The 23,380-nt window shown below is 41.2% G+C and overlaps 1 protein-coding gene across 4 annotated transcripts in view; it reads right to left on the bottom strand.

Moving 5' to 3' along the window:
* The window catches only part of SMARCA2 (SWI/SNF related, matrix associated, actin dependent regulator of chromatin, subfamily a, member 2), a 180,889-nt gene that overhangs the window by 53,775 nt on the left and 103,734 nt on the right, over positions 1-23,380 (bottom strand). For all 4 annotated transcript variants that reach the window (XM_025359053.1, XM_025359051.1, XM_025359049.1 and 1 more), the window contains exons 26-27: positions 20,595-20,672; positions 15,837-16,055 (exon numbers count right to left, since the gene is read on the bottom strand). In XM_025359053.1, coding sequence (XP_025214838.1) covers positions 15,837-16,055; positions 20,595-20,672 — 297 coding nt within the window. The remainder of the gene's footprint in view (positions 1-15,836; positions 16,056-20,594; positions 20,673-23,380) is intronic.

Here is a 23,380-nt window from a genome sequence, read left to right on the forward strand (position 1 = left end):
GGTATAGGTCAAGTTAACTTTGGGAGAAGTTTAGTTTGTAGTTTAACCTTCATGCAAGGATGATCATATCCCTTCCCAAAACTAAACCAGCTTTGTAAAACTAATGAAAGCCCACAGGTTAGGATTATGAGAGGGGCCTGAATTCTGCTAAGATGTATGTAGGTGTAATTAAACAATAACCAGGTATATTCCCCGATGTCACAAGATTTGTGACTTCCCCATTTACTCCTGTAGACAATATTACTATCGTAGAACCTAAGGTTGGTGTCTTGAGATGTCTTTTCAAACTTCTGCATTTCTGATGACCAGCTGACTCCACCAGGAGTAGCGATTATATTGGGGGTAGTGATTATAAAAATGTAGAAAAATAGAACAAAACAGACAACCATCAGATAAAATGGCAGCAAATAAAAATATATACCAGCAACCCCTATGCTGGACTTATTCATTATCTTGCAGAACAAATGTTCATTTTAGTGATCTTCCTGGAATGTTGTCACTCTAGTCTACTGGACTTCAAAATATCACACCAGTGTTGGTGACTCAACCAGTCTTGCGGCTCCCCAACCCAAAGGCTAACTTAGCACACATGAGGACCATTTTCCACACTTCTGTGACGGCATCCCCAACCAATCAGCATTCTCCATTCTCTGGCCCCCCTGCCCACCAAACAATCCTTGAAAAACCCAAACCTACAGTCTTACGGGAGATTGATTTGAGTAATAACTCCATCTCCCACATGGTGTGGCTGGCCTCACATCAATTAAACTCTTTAATGCCACGGTCTCAGTGGACTGGCTTTGTCTGTGCAGCCAGAAAGAAGAACCTGTCGGGTGATTACAGGAGCCCCCTGTGGCAGGTAGGTGCTCCCTTTACTGACTCCACCACACTGGTGTCCTGTCCATCACATCCTGCCAGCACACAAGAATCATCTCAACTCTTCAGATGCTACAGGTGAGTCCCCAAAAGCTCTACACATTTGACCAGTTACTAAGCTACAGATACGCTAGGGAACCCTTTGTTGTCAAGCCTGCATTTTTGAAAGAAACTTCGGCTAAGGACAGGGAGAAAAATCTCCCACCCACACCCCTCTGAGTTTCAGTTCCTAAGAGCTGAGTTCTCAGAGCTGGAGCCAGACCAGAGCAAACCGACATTGTTCTTTCGAGGGCCACCAAAGGCAAAGCTGGAGAATGACAGGGCAAGAGAGATGGTGCTTTCTTCCCCACCCCTTTCCCCATTTCATGACTCCAATGTAGAGATGGAAACTGAAGCTCTGGGAGGTAAAGTGATTTATCCAGGAGCCTATCTTTCATAAGTTATCAGAGGCAGCTGTGGAAAAGAACAGACCACAGGCAGTCTTGATAAAGCTCAACTTTTGAGGATGATATTTAAAATAATCTTTGGAAAAAGGTTCTACAAAGGTCCAAGGGAAAGATATTCTTCAAAACAGCATAGTATATTAGGAATATGCTTTCCTATGAGCATAGTGACCTTAAATACTATATTTCAATAGTATTGAAATAGGAGTGGCAGAACAAGAATCAAGTTTTGCCTCAAGGAAAGGGTCATCTACAATTTTCCATGATTCTGACAATTAATTCTTTAACAGAAAATAAGAAGGGAAGCCATCTAAAAGGCATGTGGCATCACAATTTAAATATGGAAAACACACAAAACTGAAAATCCAATTAATTCTTTTTGTCTTAATTTTAAGTTAGATGTATTAATCTGTTTTTTTGCTGAAAAAATTAGAAGACTCAAGCTAGAAGACAGATGTTATAAAATCAATGAGAATTTCTGAGAAATAGCTGGGTTAAAGCAATGCTTGTACTTTTTAATGCATATTTAAATCTTCATTAATATGTTCTGAAATTAGAATGGAAGTCTCAAATTCTTAAAGCTTGAAAGCACTGTTATATCAAATATGTGTGCCTTTAGAATTATTTTAAGAAATCTTTACAAGAAGATACAGATCACTGGAATCTAACAGGAGAGAACGACAATTTCTACCTTGACTCACCTTAATTACAAAAACATGATTCTACTGACTTTGCCAAAAGGATATGGGGTTGCAACCAAATCTCTCCTAGCCCTCGTTTCTACCTAGCATATTCACTTATTCACACCTATTTAAAGAGTGCTTACCATGAGTAAAGTCCTGCTGCAGGTACCAGGACATAGCAGTGAAGAAGACAGGCAAAGGCCCTGGCTTTCTTGGAGCTTAATACCAGTGGAGAGGAACAGTGGTGACATAGCTTTTAGATACCGGAAAATGCCATGAAGCAAGTTAACATAGGTTATGTGACTTGCTGCCAGGGGCTATCTTTTTCAGCTAGGTTGGCCAGGAAGGGTCTCTCTGGAAGGAGATCATTGGGACAAGGAGGAGACAGTCACATGAAGACCTGGGAGAAAGACTTCTAGAAGGACTAGAAGGAGAATTCAGTGGAGCAGCCATCCAGAGATGAAGGCAAGGAGGTGGGAATCCGGTGCCAGGCAGAGGCCTGGTGATCGTGGCCTTACAGACCATGTTCAAGTGTTTGGATTTAATTACACTTACAATGGAAGGCCACTGGAGAACCCGATGCAGGAGTGGTCATCAGGGCTGATTTCTGGTAAGTTCCCACTGACCTCTCTGGGTAGCCACCTGAACTGTTGTAAACAAAGAAGAAAGCTATCCTCCAAAATGCCAAAAATCTGCAAATGTTACACACTCCAGATGCTTATTACTTTGGCATCTAAAACCCTGAATCTTTCTTTTCTCAAAGGTGAATGAATGGGCCGTGCTGTATATATTTTTCATTTTGGGCCAAGTAGGGTTGGTAGAAACCACACGAGCACTGGTGGTGTTATTAAGAAGGTTTGAGTCTCCTAGCAGTAGCCAGGAAGATAAACCCAGTTGCCTGCTGTGTCTGGAGGCCAGACTGTTTGGCCAGAGACAGTGGCCCTTTCCTCCTCTGGGTGTTTGAGGATGGTGGAAGGGAAAATTGTAAATAACATCCAAAGAAATGACACTAACACTCTAGCATTAAGTAAAATATTTGTTTAAACTGATTTCCTGAACAGTTTAAAACCCTACAAGTCAGCATCTCATGGTTTATTTTAATCTCGATTAATTTCCATCTGTGTCTACTTGGAGACCTGTTCTTAACAAGCTCTTCAAGGTGGCTAACTGTGCAATATTACCTCTAATAATTGTCTCTCTCAAACCTGGCTCCTAATTGCACTAATAAGGTGGGCCTGCCATGCTGTAAGGAATCCAAACAATACTGCTTTCCCCAAGCACAGTGTGTTGCTCAACCTAATCAATGTTCGACAAATGGATGTTGAACTGAACTTGCTTTTAAACAGTCTCCATAAATGGACTCACTGATAAGAAAGCAGGGAACAGGCCAGGCACAGTGGTTCATGCCTGTAATCCCAGCACTTTGGGAGGCAGAGGTGGGCATATCACTTGAGGTCAGGAGTTCGAGACCAGATTGACCAAAATGGCAAAACCCCGTCTCTACTAATAATACAAAAATTAGCCAGGGGTAGTGGCACGTGCCCATAATCCCAGCTACTCAGGAGGCTGAGGCGCAAGAACTGCTTGAACCTGAGAAGCAGAGGTTGCAGTGAGCCGAGATCATGCCACTGCACTCCAGCCAGGGCAACAGATTGAAACTGTATCTTAAAAGTAGGGGATAATTATTATTAAAAACCACAGTAAAAAGTAAAAGTTGCCAGGTGCAGTGGCTCATGCTTGTAATCCCGTACTCTGGGAGGCTGAAGTGGGTGGATCACAAGGTCAGGAGTTTGAGACCAGCCTGGCCAATATGGTGAAACCCCATCTCTACTAAAAATACAAAAATTAGCTGGGCGTGGTGGCACTCGCCTATAGTCCCAGCTATTTGGGAGACTGAGGCAGAAGGATCGCTTGAACCCAGGTGGCAGAGGTTGCAATGAGCCAAGATTATGCCATTGCACTCCAGGCTGGGAGACAGAGACTCCATCTCAAAAAAAAAAAAAAAAGTAAAAGTTGCTGGGCGTGGTGGCTCACACCTGCAATCCCAGCACTTTGGGATGCCAAGGCAGGCAGATCACCTGAGGTCAGGAGTTCAACACCAGGCTGACCAACATGGTGAAACCCCATCTCTACTAAAAATACAAAAAAATTAGCCAGGCATGGTGGCATACACCTTTAATCCCAGCTACTTGGGAGGCTGAAGTAGGATTAACTGCTTGAACCCAGGAGGCAGTGGTTGCAGTGAGCCAAGATTGTATCACTGCACTCCATAATAGCTGCTTCAGGTGATTTTAGAGGTTATTGTTAGATAGATGGAAGGGAACTTGCAAATTAAAGATAATATAACTCAACCCATGTCTTAGTTCAGGCTGCCATAACAAAATACTATTGACTGGGTGACTGATGTGACGGTTAATGTTGTGGTCAACTTGACTGGGCTAAGAGATGCCCAGATAGTTGGTAAAATATTATTTGGGGAATGTATCTGTGAGGTTGTTTCTGGAAGAGATTAGCATTTTAATCTACATACTGAGTAAAGAAGATTCACCCTCACACACATAGGTAGGAATCATCCACTCCATTGAGGGCTGGACTGAAACAAAAAGGCAAAGGAAAGGTGAATTCTTTTTCTTGAGATGTGACATCCATCTTCTCCTGCCCTCAGACACTGGAGCTCCTAATTCTCAGGATTTTGTAATCCAGGATTGATACCAGTGGTGGTCCCTGCTCTGGTTCTCAGGCCTTCAGATTTGGACTGAATTATACCATTGGCTTTCCTGGGTCTCCAGCTTGCAGGGTCAGCTTGCAGGGATTTCTTGCATGAGTCAAGGCCCATAATATGTCTCCTCTTATACACGTCTCCACATATCCCATTGGTTCTGTTTCTATGGATAACCCTAATGCAGCTTATAAATAACATACATTTCTCAGTTTCGGAGGCTGGAAGTCTGAGGATAGGGTAGAGCATGGTTGGAGTCTGTGAGAGTCCTCTTACAGCTTGCAGATTGCTGACTTCCTGTTGTAGAAAGAGCTAGGGGGCTCTCTAGGGTCCCCTTTATAAGAGCACTAATTCCATTCATGAAGGCTTTCATGCTATAATAACCTTCCAAACGGCCCACCTCCTACTATCACATTGGGGGTTAGGATTTCAACATATGCATCTTGCAGGACATAAACATCAGTCCACAACAACCAAGGAAGGCCAGGAGACCTGTCCAAGATCACATACTTATCTGGTAGCAGTGCCAGAACCCACATTCCAGGCTCCTGAGTGCTAGCCCCAGTGTTCTTCCTGCAGGCATGCAGGGTTACAGAGAAAACCAGAGTAAAGACAGTTAATAGCCTTGTGAGTATAGGTTGGCAGGCAGCTAGGTAGAAAGTCAGGGTAAAGAGAGTTAATAACTGAGGGAGCATAGGTTGGTGTATAGCTAGGTAGAAAACCAGGGTAAAGAGAGTTAATGGCCGAGTGAGTATAAGCTGGAGTGCTTGAGATGAATAAACCTGTGGTCCTGTAACATATTCAGCAAGTAAACATTGTGTTCTCTTTTAATTCCATTAGTGAGTAAATGAAAGGAGCTTCTTGATTCCCAGTTTTACCTTTCTCTTGTCACCCCAAGCCTTGTCATCAATACACAAAAGAGAACGTAATTTCTTCTTTTTCTATTATCCATTAGATCTTCTTTGAAATAATTTGAAACTTTTTCTTAATAGCTAATATGTATTTTTGAATCCTTCTTATATGCTGGATTCTATGTTACTCACATTTAATCCTCAGAATACCCTATCGAGTAGGTTCTATGATTTTCCCTAAGAGGAAAGCAAAGCTATGAGAGGTGACACAAGGTCCCCAAGGTCACAGAGCTAATTAGGTAGAGCTGGAATCTGAATCTCTTGGTTCATCAGATTTCAAGGCATGTGCTCTTAAATCACTATCCTAAATTCTCCATATAGAGAGCCATCAAAAGTCACAGTTACTTTTCTGATGCTTACCGGAACCCTGAGGCATAGTGGTGATGAAGCCACCTTGCCCTGTCTCTACTTCCTAAACTGTACTCTTCCCACCTCCACCCCTTAACGAAAATTCTCTTCATGTAGCCTTTTTTTTTTTTTTTTTTTTAAATTCTGACACTGACTGAAACATGTAGCCTTATTGATTAAAAACAAAACAAAACAAAAACTGGCCGGGTGTGGTGGCTCATTCCTGTAATCCCAACACTTTGCAGGGCTGAGGCAGGAGGATCACATAAGGGCAGGAGTTCAAGACCAGCCTAGGCAATAGAGTGACATCCTGCCTGTACAAAAAAAAAAAAAATACAAAAATTAGCTGGGTGTGGCAGTGCGTGCCTGTAGTCTCAGCTACTCAAAAGGCTGAGGCGGGAAGATTGCTTGAGCCCAGGAGTTCAAGGCTGCAGTGAGCCTGGGTGACAGAGTGAGACCCTGTTTCTTAAATAAAAGTAAAAATGCAAAAAACAACAAAAACCAAAGCTTGATTCAAATGGACATATTTCTAAAAGATTGTTTCTAAAATATAGTACAAATTCCTAAAATATTATTTCTCTGATTTCTCTGTAATAGTTTGCTCCATTAAAAGATAATGTGAAATTATTGGTGCTCCTTAGTATCTGTAGGCCAAATTCAGTTTCCCATGGTTCCTTTCGATGACTGAGTTTGATTTCAGAGCTGAACCCTGATTTCAAAGGACAAAACTCAAGACCAGAAATTCCAAGCATCAAAGTTTTAAAATCAAAACAATTCCCTCTCGCTCCTCAATCTTTAATATTTATTTTAGTTTATTTCAGTTGCACCTCTGAGGACTATCCTATTAAATTTATTCTCCCAAATTATATAAAATGGGAAACATTAAGTCCAACGGGCTGTTAAAGCAATCTAGTCACTGGATTTCAGAGAAAAATAAAAATTATACAAAGTTGTTAAAATTATTTTATTAGTATCAAGTATTTTTCCAAACAATTCAAAACTGTTACCGCTCTTAATTAGTTCATTACTTCCACCCTGAAGTATTGAAGAACCTGGAATTTGGCAAAATCCAAATCTATTTTCTAGGTCCTTAGCTCTCCCTTGTGTATAAAAACGGAAATGCAGCTTGCTAGAAAATTTTGCCCCAGTAAATCTGATGACCCAATTTTGAAAGCTAAAATGCCATTTGATAAAAGAAAAAAAGGTTCACGTTTACAAAGCTTCTCACATCTTACAGAAAAAGCAAGAAAAGATTTTAAATGACAAAACAAAAGCAGCCAAATATTACAAAGATGATGCACATTATGCTTTAGAAAAAGGATCCTCCCCCCGCCACAAAAAAATTTTGCCAGTATAAAATAAAATATTTTAGGGGGAAAGTACATCTACGAGAATCACTAATGCTCTCAGCTGAAATAGAGCCGAGTGATTCCAGCCCCTGTCTGTGATTTCAGGCTGGATCATACTTAATCCAGCCCAGAGGAGGCATTAGCTTGTTTGAAAGATTTCTAGGGAGAGAAAAATCCACAGCCCACCTCTTCATACATGTGAGGAAATATTTTATTTCTCATTGTGTATTTCCATAGAATTTCAAATATCTTGTTCTTTAATCTTTCTTCATATTTTCCCCAGTTGTTTGTGACTAATTCACCATGGATTTGTCTGCCTTTTCCTGTGTAGAGTTTAGCAGTTGGGCTTCCTGTGATGAGAGGCCAACTCAGAGAGCTTATCCTATATTTGTAGCTTGGTATTAAATAGCTTTTTAAAGACACTAAAGTAAATTCTCTTGAGATGTATCACATTTTACTCTACTGATTAGCCCCTAATATTATAAATGTTAAGAATCTCTCATTTTGTTTCTTTTTTTATTTTTATTTTTTTGATGGAGTTTTGCTCTGTCGCCAGGCTGGAGTGCAGTGGTGTGATCTTGGCTCACTGCAGCCTCCACCTCCTGGTTCAAGTGATTCTCCCGCCTCAGCCTCCTGAGTAGCTGGGATTACAGGCACCCACCACCACATCCAGCTAATTTTTGCATTTTTAGTAGAGACAGGGTTTCGCCATGTTGGCTAGGCTGGTCTTGAACTCTTGGCCTCAGGTGATCTGCCCGCCTCGACCTCTCAAAGTGCTGGGATTATAGGCGTGAGCCACCGCACCCAGCCTCATTTTGTTTTTTCTACTTTATTAGACTTTGGGCAGAAGAAAAACCCAAAATCATTTTAGTAGTCAGCAGACATGATGATGGGAGCCCCATTTAGGCACGTTCACCATGGGAAGCTCAGGCTCTCACCTGGTGACAGACTGGTCAAGGAAGAGGAGGGTGTTCTGTCTTTCTGCAAGGTTCCTCTTGAAATTCTATGGCTTCTAAAACTTGCTGTTATCTATTGCCACGTTTAAAGATCTAAAGAAGTCAGTCTCATTACCATCATTTACAAAGCATTTATTAGGGCCCAACTGCACAGGACATCACAAAACAAAGCGGCGTCTTCCCTCATCACCAGGAGCTTATTCAGTATACCACAAGAAGTGTCTACACATTCGGACAAAAGGACCCCATAGTAGATATATGATGCCGTAAGAAAGGTAACAAGAGATACCAGCAAATAGGAGAAACTTTTTAAAATTACAGTCTTAAGACATTGTGAGACAAAGGCATACTACTCTCCAGCTGGCTGGCAATTGCATATTATCCAGAGCACATGAGCTAGAATGCATTCCAATTATCTTCAAGTGCTGTGGGGCAAAACTCACTCATGCAGCAATTAAATAAATTCAGGGATATCACTAAATGTTTTAAGGAAGGGAAGGATTCTGAAGTTGGCAGAAAGAGCAAAGGAACAGGAAGAATAGTAAAACATAAATTCCAGAAACCACCACCACCCTCCAGCCCGCTTTTTGGCTCTGTAATCACCCCAATTTTGCAGAGCCCCTGGCTCAATAATGATGACTGCCTTATGGTGCTAGAAACAGCACAGCCAGTGTACACAGGGCTGACATTGAACCAGAAAACCCCAGCCCACTGGGCTTGTCAGAATTTAGGTAGATGGAATGCCTGCTCTCACACATAAAGAAGCAAATATATGTTTCCAAGACATAACCAAGATGGGTCATTTCTTGTGCATGTGCAATTACACACACACACATATATATACACACACATATACATATATATACACACACACATATATCTGTAATCTGTAATATAGCACTGTTATCACTTTGGGCACACCATGGGTAAGTTACAAAATTGTAATGGATGTAATATTTGTTAACCATGTTAATATTCTCTTTCACACTTTCTAAAAGAGCCATCCCTTGTTCGGAAGAGTTACTCATTGCCTTGAGCAGAATTAGGATAAAGTTGGTATGCAAAGACAAAAATGACAACACCTTTGACTTCCAAAATAGGGTAGTGAATTCCCTTCACCACCTTTACAATCAAGAGGCAAACCTGGTGGACCGGGAGTCTCAGAATGGCACCAGAAGCCACAGCACATGGTGCTATCACTCGAGAACATGACAGGAAGGCAAGGAGGAGAGCCTTCTTCCATGGAGGAAACAGGAGTCAAGAGGAAGAGAAGTACGGTCAGGACTGAAGATATTACTAACTACCTATTACATAATAGACTCTGTCAGGCCAGGCGTGGTGGCTTATGCCTGTAATCTCAACACTTTGGGAGATGAAGGCAGGTGGATCACTGGAGCTTAGGAGTTTGGGACTAGCCTGGCAAATGGGGCAAAACCCTGACTCTACAAAAAATACAAAAATTAGCTGGGCATGGTGGCATGCACCTATAGTCCTAGGTACTCAGGAGGCTGAGGTAGGAGGATTGCTGGAGCCTGGGAGGTCAAGGCTGCTGTGAGCCAAGATTACACCACTACACTCCGGCCTAGATAACAGAGATCCTGCCTCAAAACTAAGAATTTGTCTGGTCTTTGTCCTGGGTTCCTGGCATGGAGTTTCTACAATGTTTGACATCTCCATAGTGATAGGAATAACTTTGTTCAAATAATGAGCTGTCCTGTGTGATAGGCCCCTAAATGGCTCTGGATGGGCATTGGTCACCAGAAAGACCAACCACATGACTAGAGGGTTGGGGTTTTGAGCTAGTCTGACCTCCAGGGAGGGCAGAGAGGCTGGGGAATGAGTTCAAGCATGTGGTCAATGATCTAATCAATCATGCCTATACATTATGAAACCCCACTGAAAACTCTGGACATCAAGGCCCAGTAGCACTCCATGGTTAGTGAACACACTGATGAGCTGGAAGACTGATGGACGCTGACTCCACGAGGATCAGACAGAGGAGTCCAGGTTTCCTCCCAGACTGCATCTTGTGCCTCCATTCATTTGGCTAGTCCTCTTTTTTCGAGATAGAGTCTAGCTCTGTCGCCCAGGCTGGAGTGCAATGGCGCCATCTCGGGTCATTGCAACCTCCACCTCCTGGGTTCAAGTGATTCCCCTGCCTCAGCCTCCCGAGTAGCTGGGATTACAAGCACGTGCCACCATGCCTGGTTAATTTTTTGTATTTTTAGTAGAGATGGGGTTTCGCCATGTTAGCCACGATGGTCTCAATCTCCTGACCTCATGATCCACCTGCCTCGCCCTCCCAAAGTGCTCGGATTACAGGCATGAGCCACAGTGTCTGGCCTAGTTCTCTTGATTTGTATACTTCATAAAGAATCTGAATCGGTTGCTAATGGCACTTTCCTGAGTTCTGTGAGTTATTCTAGCAAATTATCAAACCCAAAGGGTTCATGAGCCTCTGGATTTATAGTCAAAAGGGTGGGGGGCCTCGGGACCCCCAAAGTGTGGCTGGTGTCTGAAGTCAGGGAAGTCTTGTTGGGGACTGTGCCCTTCAACTTATGGAGTCTGTGCTAAGTCTGGCTAGTTTGTGCCAGCACTGAATTGCAGCTGGGTTGAAATGCAATACTCCCCCTTCAGAATCCAAGCCTGGGGTGTTTGGAGGCAGAGGTTGAGTGGAGAGGAAGAGAATGAGGCACTAAAACTGCTAAAGGTGGATTTATTGGAAAGCTAATGAAGCTTGGGCTTTAGGCCTCTCACTCACAAGCTCCTTCCAAAGCTCTGGGAGGACCCCTCACTATGTGATCCCAAATACAGTTACATACTTTTATACAATAAAACATTTTTGAATTGCTTTCTTTAAAAAGCTCTAGGACCCACCCAACCCTCAGATTCTAGAAGCTTCACGTTTGACAATCCCTGATGGTGACTTAGCAACTGTTGAGGAAGGGGCCAGTTTCACTGCACCTTGCATGTTCTGGCACAGTGTGGAGAAATCAGTCAAGGAGGGTTTGCAGACTTCCAAACAGAACACAAAAGAGCTAAGAGCACCATGAGGCCAAAGAGGCCAGAGGTCTTATGAGATGTAAGAATGGAGGACAGCTTCTAACTAGTGCCTGTGGCCAGGCTCCCGATTTCAATAGCACGTGTCATCAAGGTCTCTAAAACAATGAGATGAAACCAGCTGCATGTAAAGACCTCCCAGGACAGAAGCAGACCAGCAGCTGTATGCTGAGGTCAGTGGAGACCCATGGGGAGCAGAAGAACCAGGATGCTCGCCCCCAATGCCATACTTAAGCACCACATCTTTATCCAGATGCCACCTTAGAGAGGAAGATGGGATGGGAGCCCCAAGGGGAAAAGAGAAACAGCCCAGAGTGTAAGTGAATGTTGAACTGACTACCACAAAAAGATGACGCTAACTCGAGACCAGCTAACACTAAAGACATTTAAGTTTCCTCAGTGGAAATAGGAATTTCAAAACAACATAAAATACCTTAAAAAAAAAAAAAATGAACTGTGTTTGAAATTGTGATCCTCCTGATTAAAAACAACATTATGAATGCAGAAAAAATTTTAAATTCCACCAACTAAACAGATTCTCTAAAGGACACTGTAGGAATTTTTAGCATGCCATGATTACAAAATAAAACCTGTTTACAATGAAACCATAACACCATTTGCAAAGAAAGTGACCATAACACTTAAATTTAACCTAAGTGTGCTGAGGCAGGGATAGCTAAATATTCACCAAAATTTTGTTTTCCTGGGCTCACAGCCAGACCACATTTCCGTCTCTTTTGCAGCTGGAGTGGCCACATAACCAAGTTCTGGCCAATGGAATTATAACCATTTAGGCAGGGCCCATTAGACTTCCATACTCACTACTTCATGTTGTTTTCCCCACTTCCAGCTCAAGTGGATGGAGATGACCAAGTTGGCAGAGGCTCTGTCAGCCTGGATCCCTGAATGACCCTATGGAGAACAGGTGTCCTCACCAATCAAGAACACCTACTATGGACTTTCATGGAAGTGACAAATCAACTTTTATTTATTTTTCTGGATAGGTCCATGGACAGGGCACGTTGAGGTCCATCTGTTGCAGCAGTGAACATTACCCACATCTATCTATACCCTTATCTGTCACTCCAGCGCTATTTCAATTTGGCAATTGATGGGCACTTAGTATTTGTACACAGAAGTCCTAAATTCTAACAAGATACAGAGCCAGCTTATCAACTAGTCAGGAAAGCAGGCAGGTTGGCAACTACCGAGAATACTAGGAAACTGTAACTGAAGGACAAGCAAAGAAATGTTAAGAGGACAATTAAAAGTGCAATGAATATTTATCTGTGAAGGCGCCACAGAGTGGGTAGCAATTGAACTGGGCCTTGAAGGAGGAGGAAAGTTCAAGAGAAAGAGGAAGGTAGAAAAGTTCAATCCAGACTTACTATGAGTTTGCAAACATTTTATCCATGGGGCTGTGATGCTAAAGACAGAAAAAAATATTGTTCTGTTCACCCCAGGGAAAAGAATCAAGGCCTGTAAGGAGAAGCTACAAGGAAAGAAGATTCTATTCAAAGGGAGGAAGAACTATTAATCAGAGCTGACCATGAACTGGACGGGCTACACAGAAAAAAAAGGTAGTTTTTCCTTTTAGGGATGGCCAGCCTCCTGGCACAGAGATTGCAGAGAATGTGATTTAAGCAAGGGATGGGAAGCTGTTCCATTCAACTGCCTTACAGCTCTGCGATGCTATGTATCTTCGATGTCTCTGCCAAGCAGGCTTTGTAAAACATTGCCAGGAAAAAGAAGAATTATTTTAGCCCTGTTACAGCATTTCTTACACAATGGTCCTTGCCAAACTCCCTTTCAAGGCCATGTTGGCTGGGTTCACGCAATGTGTTAAATCATAAGCCAGTAGAGAACATCTCTTCACATCCAGGCCCATGAGAACCCCTTCAATATCATTTTATCATCAAAAAAGCTTAACAGGCTAATATCAAATAGGATTGCTGCTGGTGAACACCAATGACAGGAAGCATCTACTTTGCATGTTTAGGCCATGGGGCATGTTGCATCCATTGCATGTCCTAGTTAATAGCAAGTTGCCAGTTTCATACCAAATATGGGCATGCAGTTTTCAAAGGATTAGATTCAAAAAGATATGTTACAATAAAGCTGTTTTGAGAATAGTTTCATCCTTCTTGGATGACTTAGTATGTTGCAAGGCATTGTAGAATTACAATTATAAAAACCAATTTTCACAGTGTAGTTTTGTAAAACAAACTAATTTTCCATTTTTAAATGTGTGTGCTGTAGATAAAAGAAGTCTACTAGATGCACTAAAAAGAGAAATGCTCTCCTAACACTGCTGATAAGTTAGTCACTTTCCCTTTCCTCTTAAGTTTGTACGTTCATTTTCACAAACACTCACTGAGTCTCTATGCTAGGCACTGTGTTAATCATCAGGGGTAGAAACTGAATGAAAAAGAGAAAAAAAAGAAACAGATGTCTTAAACTGGAAAACTTTCTGAGATTCATAATGTTGTTTTTCTTAAGGGCAATTCCCAATGATTATTTTAAAAAAGTAAGTTCAGCTACATTCTTGCCCAATAAACAAGGTTATTTTGCTTTTAATGTCTGGAGAGTAAACATATCAAAGCTTAGCTTTAAAAATTTTGCCCAGCCAGGCACGGTGGCTCACGCCTGTAATCCCAGCACTTTGGGAGGCTGAGGCAGGTGGATCACCTGAGCTCAGGAGTTTGAGACCAGCCTGACCATGGTGAAACCCCATCTCTACTAAAAATATAAAAATTAGCCAGCCATGGTAACGTGCTCCTGTAGTCTCAGCTACTGGGGAGGCTGAAGCAGGAGAATCACTTGAACCCGGGAAGCAGAGGTTGCAGTGAGCTGAGACCGCACCATTGCACTATAGCCTGGGTGACAGAGAGAGACTCTGTCTTAAAAAAAAAAAAAAAAGGTGGCCCAGATCATTATTGTCCCATCTGCTGTAATAATACTCCAGGTACTCAATTTATTGCTTAAATAAAAGTTTTCCCAAGCTCAGAAATATATATTAACCAAAAAACTCTTCATATTATAGAATGAATCCTAATTACATAACTATAATCTCAATAGTGAAACAAAATTCATAAAATCATATTCTGAGGTCACTGGAATATTTGACTGGATATGACAATAAACTAATCACACAAATGTTATGTTTTATACACAATTGTTCAACCACAAATAATGAGCAGTGCTATTCAGAATCACAGGCTCCCCCATCTTTTCAAAATTCAGGTCACATCCCTCTCATCAAACAACATCCTGAGTAAATCACATCTCAAGCGGTGACAAGACCTGTTCACCATCGACATATAATCTCAAAATTCTGCCCACTGCCTTTCTACCCACCTACCTACTTAAAACCTGGGTCCTAAAATCCATGTTTCACAAAGCTTGGGAACTGTATTCCCTTTGGATAAAATGAACAACTCCCCGAAGCTTTTGTTTTGTTTGGTGTTTACCCAACTGCACTTACTATTTCCAGCATGCATTTACTGGCTGTGTCTGGACTGCATGTCCCAGGTTGCTGTGCCTTTCTAGGTACTAAGTCTACTCCCAAAAATGGGAAGTAGAGCTAACCCTTCAAACGGAACAGTCACCCGGGCCTCAGCGTTCACACATGCGACTCCTAAGAGCATTTTGATATTTCTGTGCTGCCCAGGGAACATTCTGAGATTTCAGTCCTCAGTCAAAATGAGAAATCACCATCTTCCAAAGGGGAAACAACATAACCAAACTCCCAAATAACATTTCCAAGCATCGGTGACCCAAGTCCCAGGCTCTAGTCTGTGTTTGTGAGGGACAGATCAGATCAAGCCTAAATCAAGCATGCAGATACATAAGCACCCACCGAATCGATTCTGTGCTTTCTAACCAGCTGTGTGTCCTGCATAGCCATGTCACCTCTCTGGGCCTCAATTTCTTCATCAAACCAAGCAAGTACAAAGGCACCTTCCAGCTCTAAAAGTACTATGCGTCTACACAATAACAACACAGTTAGCAAAAACTCTGCTATCCCTGAAAGATCTGTGCAGACCCTGCAGAAGTAAAACCTCGATTAAAGACCACGAAGTGAGGGGGAACAATTAAAAAGATCTCTAAGGTGCCCTTCCACATTTTGATTCTCAGCTGGAGAGTGAGGCATGACCAGGCAATTGGTCATAAAACATTAGTAGGTCTCATAGCTCTCATAATCCTGTGCTTCCAATGGCCAGTTCTGCTCTAGCAAAAAAATTCTGCGTATTTTTTCCAAGCACTGCCTTGGAATGCAGAATGACTTTATCTTTTCATGCAACAGTAGAATGACTTTATCGTCTGTGTTCAAAAGCTCCTTCCCTTTGATTGCGAACTCATCCTCCTCAGAAAATTCGATTTGATTGCAAACTCATTCTCCTCAGAAAATTCCAGCTCTAGGCCCCTAGTTTCTCCAAGCCACCAAAAACACTCCAGCTAGTGAGAACAGGTTAGAAAAGCCACACTCACCCTTAGCCACTGCTTCTCTGTGAGGGCGTCACTGTAGTCCACGTCACGGCGCTGGCGAGACCCCCTCCCAAATATTTTCTCCTCCTCTTCTTCACAGGTGAGCCTTTCTACTTCGGCGTCATCCTTAATGATCCAGGAGGGCAGCTCATCTTCCTCCATTAAGCGGGGCTTGCGTTTCGGGTTCCGGGCATCTTCCCTCCGCCGGTCCATGTCCATCCGCTGGAGACATTAATAAGAAGGTCACCGAAAGTCAGGGCTTCTGTATGGTACAGACTTTACAGTACATACAACTTCCCCAAGTCATTCCCTATGGCTGCAGGGTCCCTTTCAACCTCTCTCATCCTGGTTGACTTGTTCTAGCTCATCCCTAAATATCTAGGGAGAGATTCCACTAAGGAAAATCCCTTCCCTTCCTCTGTACCCATCTTTTGAAACTTATTCACACATTTAAAAAGTACTCTTTAAGAATTTCCTTTTCTTAGTCTGTGTGTGTACAAAGCTTCCCCTTTCAAGTAATAGTGGAAATACTCAAATTGGGAATGCATTTTAAAAATATGACCTCTTGGCTATACACCTCATTGCTTCCCTGGAAGAAACTTATTCTTTGAGTATGGAAAAGAAAGATCTTTAAGAAAGTTTCCTTTTATTCAGTAGGGGTTGTGCTTTGAATTGAACAATCAGGAATAAAAAAAAACGGTGACCCAAGGTATCAGTACAGAATAGCTAACCACAGCTGGACATGTGGAAGAGACATAAATGGTTTCACTAGTCCATTGGCCATGAATATACTAAATTTTCAATACCTTGTGGGCACTGCTCATGGGAGGAATGCTCTTGAATTCTTTACATTTTAAACTTTGTGCTCTTACAAAAGTATTATACCACAGAGAGACAGAGCTCAGAGGTAACCGCGTTCCAACTGGTCTAGTTGTAAGCGAAATGGCTTCCTTTCAGAGCCTTCAAAATGCCTACTTCCCCACCTTCTCTCTTTTTAATAATCCAGTTCACTTGTAAATAAACTTAGGGCTACACACTTGGCTTTAATCTATAACTAAACAATACAATGGATTTTACAAAAATAATCTGCCACTACATTTCCATCGACATTAGTTCTGTATAAACACTAGCTAGATGTGTCATTTCCACAATGAAATGGACCATCAATCATTGCTATTTACCTTTTCCCTCTTCCTTTGGTTCTACCGTACTGAAATCGGGATTCAATATAATGTTTTCTTAAAAGCTAAAACTGATAAAATGTAAATAAATATCTATGCATACCCAAATATGACCTCTAGAACCTATTTTATTTATTTTTATTTTTTTATTTTTTTGAGACAGAGTCTCACTCTGTCACCCAGGCTGGAGTGCAGTGGCGCGATCTCGGCTCACTGCAAACTCCGCCTCCTGGGTTTACGCCATTCTCCTGCCTCAGCCTCCCGAGTAGCTGGGACTACAGGCACCTGCCACCTCGCCCGACTACTTTTGTTTTTTTTTTTTTGTATTTTTTCGTAGAGATGGGGTTTCACCATGTTAGCCAGGATGGTCTCGATCTCCTGACCTCGTGATCCGCCCGTCTCGGCCTCCCAAAGTGCTGGGATTACAGGCTTGAGCCACAGCGCCCAGCCTTAGAACCTGTTTTAAAATTAGTGGTCAAAGCCCTTTAAACTATGCTTCTTCCACATTTTTGGAAGTCATTACATTTCCAGAATCTGGTAGGCTTGGGAGACGGGTGAAGTCCCATCGGTTGATAAATGTGGGCACCCTGCTCTGTCATGTGCTATAATTAGCTCACGATGCTTAGTCCTGTCTTCTAATGCTTTGGTATCAGAAATGGGATCCACCAAACCTTCCTAATTGGCACACAGAGGTTGCCTTGTTTACAGCAGTATCTAGAGAGGGGCTTCATGAGGCAACCTCCTAATAGTTATTAGATAGCTAGTAAGAAAAAAACTTTTTTGTTAATATCCTATACTGAGATGACAAAATATTGCCATTTCAGTCTTTGGTTTTACTGCTACTACTATCTATGCCAAAAAATAGCCTTTGAGGTATGTTTAATCAATATATTTCTATAGGCATTATTATTACTAATATATTTGTCCACAATTGAGAAAATAAATCTTTTCTGACAGAAAAGGAAATTATGCACTTGTTTCTTTTTTCTTTTAGGAAAGGTAGATTCGATTAAATAAGATAAGCTTAAAGTCTTAATAACTGCATCTCTCCCTAGAGATTTCTACCCACAAAATACCAATATAGAATCTTAAGTCAACATTAAGGCAAAAGTCAAACTTACTATGTAGTTACTTTGTGAATAATTGGGCTTGAGATCTGATTATTAACCTTATACTTACAAGTACAATTAGTTTTAAAAGTGCTTTTTCCCTTTGTAGAGAACATAGCATCTACAAGCTTAATGTTTGTATGTTAGCAAAATGTTTCAGATACATATCTTGAGCTGCCAAAGATCTTTTTGGTAAAATTCCTAAGTAATTGGTATAAAAGATAACTTTTTCCGAAGTTACATTTTGAGAAGGAGAAAGCAAGACATGCTTTTTAAAAAAGGTTTTATTTTAAAGAAACTGTCTGCTTATCAAGCGTAAACCACAGCATCTATGATATAAAACCAAATAAGTTTGCATTAATTTTACAGAGAACTCATTCTTTTCTAATAAAGGATAAAGAGTTTAAATATTTAAAATCCATAGATTTATCCTAGCTCACATTCCATTCTTGTTTCTCACCAAACTTTTTCATCTGTAGCTGATACAGATTCAAATTTTATTTCCTGCCCCCAGGTAGAGATGCTAAGGAATAGTGAATTGGCCACAGGCGGCCAGTGGATTAGAAGAAACTAAACCAAACCTAGAATCTATCTAATCCTCAAAATAGAAGCCAGCCTTTAAGAAACAAGCAGAAAATTCACAAAATCAAAGTGCCTACAAAAAGTGTTCCCTAGCCAGCCTCACCTGTGTTACAAGCCTGTTCTTTGAGTGGTAAAACAGTCCCAAGTTAAAAGAAGGCTGTGCCTTCCGAGACATTCAGATTGTTTCTGAGGTCTTCAATTTCTACAAATAGCCCAAAGTAAGGCAGAAAAGTACACTTACCCCCTTACTTCAGGGGTGCTGATGGAATTCTCCATTTCTGGGCCTAATCTAATTTGTATAATGGCAAGCAGCTTGTCCTCTCCAGTGTCTTGAGAGTATCTGAGGCGTTAGCAGTGCTGAATTATTGCCTAAGAGTGATCACCTGAGGGCCTCTTGCTTGGGTGTTCCCCAGTAACCTGCCTTTTAATTAGTTCTTTAGGGAGAGAAAGGATGTCTATTTCTGATGTGTATCCTTAACCTCCCTAAATAGAGAATATTGTCATCCTTGATTATGGTGACCAGTGTGAGTTAAGAAATTTAGATTTTATGAATGCCCTACATTGACCATGCTGTTAAGTCTTTCTCTTACTGCCATTCCTCTCTGAAATGGCTTTACTTGGGAAGGGTGGTTCATTTCGGGGATGGACGGAGAAAGGGAAGTGCATATTCCAGTTTAGGAGTTATTCCCACAGCTACCTGCCTTTTTCTGAGAAACAATTACGTATTTTTTTTTTATTGTGGATCATTATATACAATGTTCCCAGAAAAAAAGCCACACACACAAAACCCCAAAATAACATAAGCCTCTCCAAACAGCTGGAGTTCCATTCTGTCTCAGCTAAAAAGGTGGAGATTGCAAACCCTGTGGATCATATTTGGCCCACAGTTGTGTTTTGTTTGGCATGCAGCGTTATATAATGACTTAAAAAGTTGAATTTCGTTGCAATGTTTTAAAATCTAGAGATCACATATAAAAGACTATACTTCCAGCTCCCCTTGAAAATTTGTCATTTCTGGCGACACAGGTCTCACATTTCTACCTTGCAGCTCTGTGCTCCCATAGACAAAGCATCTCCAGTACACCTACCTCTGCCCACTTGCTTCACACATGCAAATTACTCATGTAAGATCTGATGGGATTCAAATTTGGGGCCTCTAACTTTAGGGTTCTGCAGCATTCATCCACCAAAGTTATGGTTTCTATTTACTCCCTCTGTAATCAGTCTTTGGTGAAGATAAAAATGATTGAAGATACTGGAGGGAAATCCAACTGGTTTTGATCCTTAAATGAAGGCTACACCTTTATGCACACCTTGAAGGTTCCCATTCATTTAAGCAGGCTCTCGTCAACAATTTGAAGAGGCACACCTGTGCTGTTTTAGCTGTTGTTGTCCACCTATCTCCCTAAGGAGCATGTTTGCTTTGATCCTATAAGGACATGGTAAGTTCCAATGCCTATAGGAGCCAGATAGGCTTCCTGAATGACATTGGCCTGGGATTAGAAACGAACTGGGAGCAGGAGGGGGTTTGTGGTAAGCTGTAGACCACAAGGCCTGTCCAGAGAGTGCAGCTGCTACTCAGCCCTGGCCAACTGTTTCCACACAAAGATGTGGGCCTGGTACTGCCCGATCTCATTTTTCAAGAGAAGCCAGAAATCAGGATTCTTTTTTATGTTGGCAATGAATGGGAAATTTTAAAAAACGCTGCATGGGCCAAACAAAATATGTCTGCGGGCTAACTCCAGCCAGTTTGCAGTCTCTGAACTGAAGGAAAGGCATAGGCTTTACAAATGAAGTTCTGCCAGGCACGCAGGCTCCAAACATTCTACTTAACAGAAAAAAGGGCAGAGGAATAAAGCATTTGTTTTCATGAGTTTCTGTAACATTACCATAAAAAGGTCAAATTCTTCTTCTCGTCGAGCAATCATTTGGTTCAGAGTCTCATCGTCCGGTACTTCATCTTCTTCCTGGGGTTAAAAACAGAGTGATTTAACAGGTTTTAGGAGAGAGCCTGGACAGCTGGGGCAAGGTACAAACAAGTAAGTGATCTGTCCTCCAGACCAGAGGGGTCCCATTTCTCAAGCCAGAAAGAAAAGGGAAGGGGTTGCTGGATTTAGCACTTGCCATTATTATTTTACGAGCTATTAAAACCATCTTCCCAGAGCAAAATCTGTTCAAGGAGGAAACGTGGTGCACTATAAGAAATATGAGTTCTCCTGGGTGTGTATCTTGATTCTGTTACTTTTAAAACAAGTTACTTCATGTCTCCCCACTTCAGTGACCTCATTGGTCATATGGGTATGACATCTACTTCACAGGGGGATGTAAGATTTTAATAAGGAAATCCATATGAAAAAGTACCTGACATTAATTCTTTTAACTCCATTTACCTTATGCCAAATATAAATGCTTATTTTCAAATCCTTACAAAAAATGTAAGTATGGGAAACCTTGTTACTAGGCACTAAGATGATAAAAACCACATATATGTGCCAAATATATAGCCTTCGAAGTGTGTTTAATATATTTCTTTGGGCATTATTATTGTTGATGATTGGAGCTATGGATGGGATAACTAAAAAGGTATCAGTAGCAAAAAAAAAAACCCTCAAAATTATACTTAATTAAAATAATTTAAATGAAGCAGAGAAAACAATTACATATGGGTTAAAACTTTCATTTTATATTATGTCAAACAAAGATACATTATCTCTCTGCTAATTCCTAAGAAACCAACAGTTCTCAGGATTTTCAGCAATGTTATGGCATGACTTCCACACTTTCAAAAAATGATTCTAAAAGTTGGGCATATGCTATAGGACTTATCTTCCCAAATTATTTTTATAATATGCTGAGTGGGCTTGTTAAAAATCAAACGGGCAATTTCAGTGTATCAGCTGAGGGAAGAAAGGGGAAAACACAGAACTTCAAACATCCAATTTCACAAACTGTATGTTCAAAAAGAAGCAACTTGTTTTAGAGAAAGAGTATGAGTGTACTAGCGGCTCAAATGAGATGACTATGTCGGCTCCCAAGGTAACGCCTTTCGCACTGCAGGAACTTAATAAGTGTTAGAAATGAATGCAATCCACTAAAGTAAAAAATCTACAATTCAAGATAATCATTATTTCTGAAAAACTTATTCTAGTTCACCTCCAGATTGAGTACAGTCAATTTGTCTAAATATTACATTTCATCTGACAAGGACACAGACTAGCTGGGAGTGGGTTCAGACTTCACAGTACAAAATATCTGGTAATGTCTCTTCTGGTGAACAGATGTCCCGCTTTGCCTACTTTCTTCCTAGAACCACACATTACCCTCTCATCACCTGTACAATGAGGGGCTTAGATGACCACATGCCCAAGATGAAAAGATTCTCTTGTAAAGTGGCAAGAAGCCTGCCCGTTTATGACCTTCATGGAAAACCAAAGGGCTGGAAGTACACAATGCATCTTCCTGGGTTCTTTGTGCCCCAGCACTTCATGGTCACGTCAACCACGGTGATGCCAGCCTACATTGTCTTGATCTTTCAGGACCAGAGCCTTTGACGGCAGTCTCTCAGTGTTTTCAAACATCTTTACATCAGGACACGGGCCCCCCTGAAAATGGTAACATTTTTCTGACACACTGGTAGCCAAGAAGGGACAGGGAGCCTCAGCAAGGCTGCTCACAGCTAGCCTTGCTGGCAGGACAACTGGGAGGGGAGTGCACTTCAGGCCCCACTTGGCAGCCCTCGGGCCCAGGAGAGATCAGCATCTCCCTGCAACTTAGGAAGGCTGGAAAACTCCAGGCTTCCTTGATTCTCAACCAGATCAGGTACTATTTTCACAAGGCCTACACAAAACAAATAAGCAAAAATGTAGTGGAGACGACGGCCTGAGTGTCAGCTCTGCTCACATCTGCTTGGTCACAGTATAGATCATTCGCCATATTGTTCTTTTGGAAATGTCCAAGTGTATAAACAACAACAAAAAAAATCACCTGACAATCTGACTCCATATCTGTATCAAATATTCAGTTTCTAGAATCAGAAATTATAAATTGAGATAAAAATTTTTCAAATGTGTGTGGATCGTGAGTGCATGTGCATATGTATTTTTCATCATTTTCATGAAACTCAGTGGATAGCTAATCAAAAATATAAGACTGACAAATTAGGAGGCATAATACAAAAGTGCTCTTCAATTTGCAAATGGGTTCATTTCAGGATTCCTTTAAATATCAAGCTCTACTTCACATTTAGATTCATTTCAGAATATATATATATATATATATATATATATATATATATATGCAGTCAGTCTCTGGCTTAACAATGGTTGGACTTAGGATTTTTCAACTTTATGATGGTGCAGAAGGGATGCACATTCAGTACTCCACTAGACTTAAGATGGGGCCATGTTCTGGTATTTTCAAATTATGATGGGTTTGTCGGGATATAACACTATTCTAAGTTGAGGAGTATTTGTTTATAAGACTTTTAAAAGACTCAGGTTCATAATTTACAGAAGACTGAAAAAACACATACCCTGTTTAAGGCAAAAATCAAATTATATCTAATATATGCAATTAAAACAGTATTCCACATGAATATGTAAGGTAAACTTACTCTTCAATTTATAAGTATGGGCACACACAAAAAATATGTTCATCCCCAGTCAGTTTTATGATA

The sequence above is a fragment of the Theropithecus gelada genome, chromosome 15 (assembly GCF_003255815.1).
Source record: "Theropithecus gelada isolate Dixy chromosome 15, Tgel_1.0, whole genome shotgun sequence".
NCBI lineage: Eukaryota > Metazoa > Chordata > Mammalia > Primates > Cercopithecidae > Theropithecus > Theropithecus gelada.